Below are 10,465 nucleotides of genomic sequence, written 5' to 3' on the forward strand. Positions count from 1 at the left end.
TCTTTCAATTTGATATTTATCAAAAGTGAATACAATACAAAATGGCTGAAAGGTGCGCATTTGTGTAAATGTCCACGTCCAAAGAATCTGATGCCATTTTGACTGATGTTTCTCCAACCTAACAGGCTTCAAGATGACATCACTCTGAAGTACTGTGCAAAATTTCACCTTGATATGTCAAAAGATGACAGAATTACAGTTTAATATTATTTATCGCTAACGCTAAAATAATGCTTTACAAATCCGCTAGTAATAAACCGATACTTTGATTCAATCACCAGTTCATATGAAGACCCCCCCCCGGAAAGGAGATGTACATCATGCCAGGGGCTCCCTGGCCTGAAGAAAAAGGGAGGAGTGTGGCGGGGAGGAGGGCGGGGCCGGGTCGTGATGCTGCACACCCGGCCCCTAATCAGGCTAATCAAGCCCTCGAGAGGGATAAAGGCGACCGGAGGCAGCAATTCGAGAGAGTGTTACGGGCAGCTGCCCTGCATGTGTTTGTGTTTTTTTGTTTTATTAAAAGATTATTTATATTGTCAAGCCGGTTCTCACCTCGTCCTTTCCACTGAACTTTGTTACACTGGCGTTATTCAAGTTTAATTTAGTGTGAATTCCCACAGCACTTTACAGTAAAAAAAAAAAATGTTAAATTCAAAAGGTTCCAGATGATTGGATCATAAAAAAAATAAATAAAACTCATGTATACAATGTAAACAAGAAATGCAATTACGTAATAACGTTAAACGTTAAACCAACTTGCTCTGTGTGGATGACTGTGTAAATCAGCTACCACCAAAGACCATTTTTGACCAAGGAAAAACCCTAATAAGTAACTCAAGAGGCCATTACAAGGAGAAAGACTTGAGTGAAAGAGAGACAGACAGGTTGGTCTCCACCTCTTCCCTCCAGCTAAACCCTCTTTCTGTTGGGAAGGAATGCCAGCTATGTGAGCGCATGGATAAACGGGCGACCCAAGGGAAAGGCTGGAGAAGGTAAACAGCAGTCGGATGGAATTCACCCGAACAACTGGCCACTTGTTGCCCACTTGGGGGTGGACGCATGTGACGGCTCACAAATGGATCAGGGTATTTCTACCATTACGGATGGGGTAGCCCAGTTGGGTGGGACGGGGGCTTGTTTCCTTCGAGTAAACGCTCAAGGAGTGAACTCAATATAGGTCAACAGAGTCCATTAATTACCTGTGATGCAACAGGCATGTCAGCATGTGCTCAGCACCTAACAAGAATAGGGCAGATACCTCCATGTCGAAGTCAGCGCAACAATACATATAATTATGGGTGGGTAAACGAGATGGTTTACTTTTACAACTCTATGATAGCACTCAGGGTTTATTGCTAATGAACGTGACCTATTTCTATTGTTTCAGTGACTATTTAAGCTGAAACATCACAAATCTACCATGCAATAGCATGTAATAAGTAATAACTTTAATAGTAATAACTTTCCCCATGGGTAAACTTGGTGATCTTCAATCCAACTTGGCCTCTTGCAATGATTACGCAACATGTTCACAAGCACGTCATTAGAAAGCAAACACCAAATAAGCACTAACTTCTGTTGCAGAATGATGCAGAGCATGCTATAGATAAGTGCATTGTGACACACTAAGAAATCACGTCTTGAAGTACGCTAACATAAACCAGCAGAGAAGGCGTGTTTTCCACAAACGCTATAAAACGGCCCTGTGATTCTGGAATGGAGCCCAGATCTATTTTTTTCCCCAGTAGAGTTGATAAAAGCTAAATGCACAGGGCGTCCGGGCCGCTTTCAAACATGAGGGTGGACAGACAGCTGAGCAGTAAGACAGCAGAGGAAAAGTTAAAGCTGGCCACAGGTGTCTGCACTGTGTGTACAAGGCCATGTGCTCCACGTTGCGAAATGGAGGCCATGCCACATACAGACGTACATGTGCTCTGTACAACTCTGGAAAAATGGAACATTTAAAAAGTAGTTTGTAGTTTTAAACCAAGTCTGCTCCATTAGTTTAAAAAAAAAAAAAAAAAAAAAAAAGTTTAATTTATTAATAGCAGGGTGATTCTCATTAAACCACTCAAGAAAAAGTTCATATTTAACTGCAAATCAATACGAAAAAATAAAATTATATTTTGCTTAAAGAAAATGAAGCCTACATTTAGGACCATTAAGATATTTAGCATTGTGACACTGGGCTATCAACAGGGCTGAGAAAATAAATTCTAATTTTTCCCTGAAATATTAACAAAATTCGAATTATTTGATTTTTAAGCCCAAAGTATATGTCGGGAGTTATTTGCACTAACTAGTGGGTTCACAAGGTGGCACCGCTCACATCTGAGCCAGAGCTGTCACGAAGAAGCGCTAGATGTACTCGCCACCCTTCATCAGGAGATGAAGGTAAAAACAACAACAGTGGATGTGCAATACAAGAGCATGTGTGAGGAGGTCTGGAGATACCTGCATTTATCCAACTTGTGTCTGAAGGAATATATGAAAACATCTTTATGCCTCTAAACTCCTGAAGTGAAAGTCCAGTGTCTCATTGCAGTCGTTGAGCACATGCGCCAACCGCCTGTGTATGCATGCACAGTTATGTGGAGTATACTTTGGCAGGCTCGCATTCGACTGTACGCAGACGCAGATCGTTTGCGTCAAATTGGAAGTATACCTAGAGCTTTAAGGTTAGGTCAATGTTTACCTCAACACGGCAAAATTCAACGTGCAAAACACAGTCAACTCTGCTCGATCGTGGAATTTGCGCGATGGGACATTTGTAGGAGAAAAATGTCCCCTCGCTTAATTCGCGTGGAATTAAAGTTCGCTGACCTTTGGTGAATTCACCACGTTGACCAGTAGGAAGCTGCTTGGTTTGGCAGAGACCTCTGTGTGGGCGGTGCTTCGTCCACAGCTACACTGAATATTCACAATGGACAAGGATTTCATTTTAGCGCAAGTTTCTTTTTAAAGGGGTCATGACACGCCTTTTTTATTATTTTAATATGTTCCTTGAGGTTCACTTATATTAGTAAAGTTTTTTGCACAAAAACAGTAATATTTGTAAAACATGATCGTTTTCCTCCACCTTTGACTCTCGTCATAAACACTCTGTTTTGGTGCTGCTTCTCCTTTAAGACTTGACAGTGCATGCCCACTACGATTGGCTCTCTGCTCTTGACTGACCTGCTCTCTCTCTTTGCTATCACACTGCTGAACGTTACTGGGCGGGGCTACGGAAGCAATAAGGTAAAGTAGACGTTGATGTGTTGTTGTGGAGGCAGTCGGATGCAAATGTCTACCACAGTGTGACATCACAATATGGAGGAAGTCAAGAACGAGTCATTTTGGCAGCTTGGATTCAACAAATGCTCTTTTTATAATGAGAAGAAAGTTTTGAGTTCTGAAACTAACAGTATGTTTTTATAGCACAATGACCTCTTATATGTTCAAAAGATCAAGGAACATTTGATTCTTCATGTCATGACCCCTTTAAGGCTTGGTCATGTTTACCAAATTGAAGATGCTTGGTTTAGCAGTGACCTCAGTGTGGGCGGTGCTTCATAATATTCACAATGGACAAGGATATTTTTTTAGATGCAAGTTTTTTTTTTTTAACGTCACTCTCCAAGAGTATAGAGCGCAGCATTAAAAAGATGCTGCTTGGCGATTTGTTTTTTTTTGCTGGTTTCACACGCACTCAACATCTGCCACGCCACCTTTGCCCACAGAATTTTGCTATGTAAATGTGACCACGCCCATCTAGAAGTGGGCGCAACAGTGTTACAGCGATTTTTTTATTTATTGCAAATAACATCTGGCTGTTAAAAAAAGTGCGTAAAATTATAAAGTCAAAAGATTTAGCTAGCTCATTTGCTCAAATATTAAATAAATTTTTTTTTTTAAAAAGTAAAAATGCTTAAAACCTTCTTTTGATGTTAACTTTGTGTTGCACAGTAGCCTATACTGGTGCCATAATACTACCACAAACTCAAGCTTCATAATACTGGCGGTGTAATAGTAATACTGTTTCTTCATTTGGGCAAAATATTTACGTGGGTCTTCGATCAACTTTTAACCTGTTTACTGAAACTTATATTCAAAAATGCAAAACAACAAAACAGATATAAACGTATTAATATCTATTAAACTCCAGGCAAAAACTGTTTTTCTTTCTAGCTCAAAGACGCCTTGTTCATAATAACCACTCAATGGAAACGGAGCAAACCAATACAGCATAAAAAGGGGGGTGTTCTAGCAAATACACACAAAATAAAGTATTTTACATTTATCTAAACATCTTCTATATCCAACACCTTTACAAATGAAACGTTTCTAAATTCTAAAATAATTCTGAAGATTTTTTTTTAAACATTTATGATTTTTTTTATTTAGTTATTCAAATTACGGCTCTAACAGGCGCTACCACAGTGTTTTCTATTAAATACATGGACAGTGCTGTGAAAATCTCATACTAAAACAAAGGCAATCTGAGAAAACAAAAGTTTATAAATGATAATGTTATTTATTGAAGCAAAAAAAGTTATCCAATACCAATTGGGCCTGTGTGAAAATTATTTGCCCCCCTTAGTTACTAAATCCCCAAATCTATGAAACTACATTAATGGGGCCTGGGTAGCTCAGTGGTCAAATATGCTGGCTACCACCCCTGGAATTCGCTGAGTGACTCCAGCCAAGTCTCCTAAGCAACCAAATTGACCCAGTTGCTAGGGAGGGTAGAGTCACATGGGATAACCTCCTCGTGGTCACTATAATGTGGTTCATTCTCGGTGGGGCACATGGCGAGTTGAGTGTGGTTGCCGCGGTGGATGGCGTGAGGCCACCACACCTACTGTGTCTCCGTGGCAACGCACTCAAGCCACGTGATAAGATACGCAGATTGACGGTCTCAGACACGGAGGCAACTGAGATTCGTCCTCCGCCATCCGGACTGAGGCGAATCACTACGCGACCACAAGGACTTAGTGCGCATTGGGCATTCCAAATTGGGAGAAAAAGGGGAACCCCCCCCCCCCAAAAAGAAAAGAAAAAAAAAGAAACTGCATTAATAATGGGGTTCAGCTGGACTAGATACACCCAGGCCTGATTACTGCCAGCCCTGTTCAATCAAATCAACACCTAAAGAGAACTTGTCCAACAGCATGAAGTTGGCTAAAAGATCTCACCCAGTAGCACATTATGCCAAGGTCCAAAGAAGTTCCAGAAATGATGAGAAAAAAAGGTGATTGAAATACATCAGTCTGGGAAGAGTTACAAAGCTATTTCAAAGGCTCTGGGACTCCAAAGAACCACAGTGAGAGCCATTATCTCCAAATGGAGAACACTTGGCACAGTAGTGAACCTTCCCAGAAGTGACCGACCTTCCAAAATTCCTCCAAAAGCACAGCGACGACTCTTCCAAGAAGTCATGAAAAAGCCAAGGACAGTATCAAGGAACTGCAGACCTCTCTCACATCAATAAAGGTCACTGTTCATGACTCCACTATCAGAAAGACACTGGCCAAAAATGGCATCCATGGAAGAGTAGCGAGGTGGAAACCACTGCTAACCCAGAAGAACATTAAGGCTCGTCTGAATTTTGTCTGAACACACCTTGATGATCCTCAAACCTGTTGGGAGAATGTTCTGTGGACTAATGAGTCGAAAGTGGAACTGTTTGGGAGACAGGGGTCCTGTTACATCTGGAGTAAATCAAACACAGAATTCCACAAAAAGAACATCATACCTACGGTCAAGCATGGTGGTGGTAGTGTGATGATGTGGGGATGCTTTGCCGCTTAAGGGCGACTTGCAATAATTTCTTTTTTGGGGGGGGGGATTTTTCCCCTTTTTCTCCCAATTTGGAATGCCCAATTCCCAATGCGCTCTAAGTCCTCGTGGTGGCATAGTGATTCGCCTCAGTCCGGGTGGCGGGGGACGAATCCCAGTTGCCTCCACGTCTGAGACAGTCAACCCGCGCATCTTATCACGTGGCTTGTTGAGCGCGTTGCCACGGAGACATAGTGCGTGGAAGCTTCACGCCGTCCACTGTGGCAACCGCGCTCAATTCACCATGCGCCCCACCGAGAACAAACCACATTATAGCGACCACGAGGAGGTTACCCCATGTGACTCTACCCTCCCTAGCAAACGGGCCAATCTGGTTGCTTAGGAGACCTGGCTGGAGTCACTCAGCACGCCCTGGGATTCGAACTAGCGAACTCCAGGGGTGGCGACTTGCAATAATTGAGGGAAACATGAATTCTGCTCTCTACCAGAAAATCCTAAAGGAGAACGTCCGGTCATCAGTCCGTGAGATGAAGCTCAAACACAACTAGATTATGCAGTAAGACAATGATCCAAAGCATAAGAGTAAGTCCACCTCTGAATGGCTCAAAAGAAGCTAAATTAAAGTTCTGGAGTGGCCTAGTCAAAGTCCTGACTTGAACCCGATTGAGATGCTGTGGCAGGACCTTAAACAGGCAGTTCATGCTCGAAAACCCTCCAATGTGTCTGAACTAAAGCAGTTCTGGAAAGGAGTGGGACAAAATTCCCCCACAGTGTTGTGAAAGACTGATCTCCAGTTATCGGAAGCGTTTGGTTGCAGTTGTTGCTGCTAAAGGTGACACAACCAGCTATTAAGTTTAAGGGGGCAGTTAGTTTTTCACATGGGTGATAGGAGTTGGATAACCTTTTTGCTTCAATAAATAAATATATATATTAAAACTGTATTTTGTGTTTAATCAGGTTGCCTTTGTTTTATTTTGTATTTCATTTGAAGATCTAAAACAATTTATTATGAAAAACACAAAAACAGAATAAATCAGGATTGGGGCAAATACTTTTTCACAGCACTGTATGCATGTACCTACGTAATGCTTATGCAGCGAGACACTCATAAGAGCAAGCCAAGGCATAGTCAAGACACAACCGCCAAAGATTTCCACCTCTGGGGGCCGTTCACTCCAAACGTGTAATTTTCTATGTAAATATGCGCTGGACGGACTTCTTTGACGATTGCGTCATGTCTCGCTGTTTTACATTTTGCATTTCTCCTATTGTGTTCTACAGAAAGAAAGAAAAAATGTATACAGGTTTGGAACAACATGAGTCAGATTAAAAAGTTTTAATCCCTTTAAATTTTATTTAGTCACCAATTTCTTTGGAGCTTACATAAATAACATTTTATTCCTGGGATCACTGATGCAGCATTATTGTATATTTGTTAAACTTCAGCTTGCACTAGAATGATATTCAACGATTGCATATTTGCAATTAAGTTACCTAAAATGAAGATTAACTACTAAAAGTGGTTAAACTATTTAAAGATGCACTACATTTTAGAGGCAGACCGATATATCGGTTTTACCGATTAGGGCATGCAAAGAAAAATGCGACTATATGGAAACATGCCCTATCAGCACGTCTCCAACTTCACATCTTGTGAATAATAATGAACTTTATTCCCTAATTAAACCTCATCTGGTGAAATATACAAACAAACTAGAGGATGACGATGGTGGATTTAGCCGATAACGGTAACTAACGTGGTTGAAATGGCCGATAACTGATCAATCGTCCGATAGTTTTTAAATTTGACTAAAGCTTAATTCTTAATTTCTTAAATATAGTGCACTGTAACGGAGCCAAGTCTCCATTTCAATTTTATTGGTTTTGTTCATAGTTAAAAGCCCCACAATATGCACCAAACAAACTTAATGTGGGATTTTATTTATTTTGGACTCTCGTAGCCTCTATGACTGTGCCCATAACAAAAATGAAAGACTCAAATTTAATCAGTTTAATTTTTTTTCATAAATCAATTTTATAAACTGTTAATTAATTGGTTATCGGCCTTTCCACCATGTTAGTTACCGTATCGGCAAAATCCACTATCGACCTGTAGTTTCTGTACACAGATACTTCACCAGATGTGGTTCAATGACGAATAAGGTTTATTATTCACAAGATATGAAGTTGGAGACACAATATGTGCTGACGGGGCACGTTTCCATTTAATCAAATTTTTCGATGCATGTCCTCGTTTCAGTTTAGATACTCATCTAATTAAATTAAATATGCATTGAAGAGGATAAAAATATGGATGAATACTTTCAATGATGAAAGATTGAGGAACATGGAGGAATAATAATAATAAACTATTGGCAACTATCGGTATAGATTTTGGCCGATAACCGATAGTTTCAAAAAGAAACTATCGGCACTGATTAATCGGTAAAACCGATATATCGGTCTACCTCTACTACATGCAATGTTAAAATAAAGATTCTAACTGCTGAAAGTACTCATCTCAACAGATATACTGATTGAGTTATGTTTTTGTAAATTATAGAGAATATTACTAAAAATACTAATAAGGAACTACTAAAAGTACTGGTAATCGAAGTGCTTATCAACAGAAGCACAAGGCCACACTGGCATGATTCTGCTGTGTGAAGAGCTGAAAAAAACAACAATATTTTTCCCTGATCTCACACTTGCACACACACACACTCTGACAGTTTAAGTTCTTCACTCCCAAAACTGATTCAAGCACATGATCAGATCACTCTCTTGCCTTCACTACACAAGTGCGTAAGTGTGAGAGTGTGTGTGTGTGTGTGAGTGTGTGTGCAAGTATAAATGTGTGTGTGTGTGTGTATGCGAGTACGTGTGTGAGTGCGCGAGTACGTGTGTGAGTGCGCGAGTACGTGTGTGAGTGCGCGAGTACGTGTGACTGTGTGTGTGCGAGTACGTGTGACTGTGAGTGCGCAAGTATAAATGTGTGTGTGTGTATGCGAGTACGTGTGTGAGTGTGTGTGTGTATGCGAGTACGTGTGCGAGTGCGCGAGTACGTGTGCGAGTGCGCGAGTACGTGTGCGAGTGCGCGAGTACGTGTGCGAGTGCGCGAGTACGTGTGCGACTGTGTGTGTGTAAGTGTATGCGAGTATGTGTGTGTGTGTGTGTAAGTGTGTGTGAGTGTAAGTACGTGTGTGTGAAAGTGTATGCGAGTGTAAGTGTATGCGAGTACGTGTGTGAGTATGTGTGTGTGTGTATGCGAGTATGTGTGTGTGTGTATGCGAGTATGTGTGTGAGTGTGTGTGTGTGAGTGTATGCGAGTATGTGTGTGAGTGTAAGTACGTGTGTGTGTAAGTACGTGTGTGAGTGTATGCGAGTGTAAGTGTATGCGAGTATGTGTGAGTATGCAAGTGTGTATGCGAGTATGTGTGTGTGTGTATGCGAGTATGTGTGTGAGTGTGTGTAAGTGTATGCGAGTATGTGTGTGAGTGTAAGTACGTGTGTGTGTAAGTACGTGTGTGTGAGTGTATGCGAGTGTAAGTGTATGCGAGTATGTGTGTGAGTATGCAAGTGTGTATGCGAGTATGTGTGTGTGTGTATGCGAGTATGTGTGAGTGTGTGTGTGTGTGTGTGTGTAAGTGTATGCGAGTATGTGTGTGAGTGTATGTGAGTATGTGTGAGTGTAAGTACGCGTGTGTGTGTGTGTGTGTGTGTGTGTTAAGTACGTGTGTGTAAGTACGTGTGTGTAAGTTTAACACAACTGTCAGTGTACAACAAACTTCACACTGCGCACTTTTAATCTGTGCGCAAATGTTTGCGAAAAATCAGACACGACGCACAAACATTTGCGCAAACGCGTGTTGTGTATCTGTGTGCGCGAGTTTAAAGTTTTGAGGGTTTGTGTTTAACAACAACAGGTTGCAGCAGTTTGTCGCCGGTGTTTTTGTAATTTCTGGAGGAAATACGCGAGTAAAGTTGTTGTTCGCAGTTGTCAGCGGTGTTTTGTGTGATTAAAGCGAGTGTAAAATGTGTTTTTGTGGTTGTTGTGTTGTGGCCTTAATCTGTGTGTGCGCGTGTGTGTGTGCTGGAGTTTTTAAAGCTCTTGCAGCAGTAGCAGCTAACAGGCTACACACACACACACTTCGAACACACACTCATTAACAATATACACTCGTAACACACACATTCACTGATGTCCACACTCGCGTTGTTTACCTGTCGTGCGCGGTGGAACGGGTCTGTGAATCCGTCCGCCTTCATCCCGGGCTGAGCCATCGAGGCCTGTCCCTGCACCAGCTCCGCCATCATCATCATCACCACACACACTTACACGCACACACACACATAAACGCACACAGCACACACAAACTACCCCGGAACAGGAAACACACGCGCAAACACCGCGAGACGCACGAGACTCTGCGAGACTTCACACACGTGCTTCTGCACTTCTGAGAGTGTGTGCTGCTGATTATAAAGTGTGCAATACATTGACTCTATCAGTAAACTGTCATTTATTACTATAGATCTTATTGTAGAAACATTAATTTGGGCATTTATAACTAGATTGACGTGACGTGGTTTAATTAGCTCATTAGGGGGTATTTTTATATTAATATCAAACATATTTAGCTAATTATGTAATTTGCCTGGTTTGCTTGTCTCTAAAAGTAAC

At 41.4% G+C, this 10,465-nt stretch overlaps 1 protein-coding gene across 2 annotated transcripts in view; it reads right to left on the reverse strand.

The window, feature by feature from the left end:
* The window catches only part of LOC127423410 (far upstream element-binding protein 3-like), a 48,871-nt gene extending 38,701 nt beyond the window's left edge, over window positions 1–10,170 (reverse strand). For both annotated transcript variants that reach the window (XM_051667683.1, XM_051667673.1), the window contains exon 1: window positions 10,006–10,170. In XM_051667683.1, the coding sequence (XP_051523643.1) occupies window positions 10,006–10,104 (99 nt within the window). In that variant the 5' untranslated portion in view covers window positions 10,105–10,170. The remainder of the gene's footprint in view (window positions 1–10,005) is intronic.
* Window positions 10,171–10,465: the final 295 nt, after the last annotated feature.

The sequence above is a fragment of the Myxocyprinus asiaticus genome, chromosome 3 (assembly GCF_019703515.2).
Source record: "Myxocyprinus asiaticus isolate MX2 ecotype Aquarium Trade chromosome 3, UBuf_Myxa_2, whole genome shotgun sequence".
NCBI classification, from domain to species: Eukaryota; Metazoa; Chordata; class Actinopteri; order Cypriniformes; family Catostomidae; genus Myxocyprinus; species Myxocyprinus asiaticus.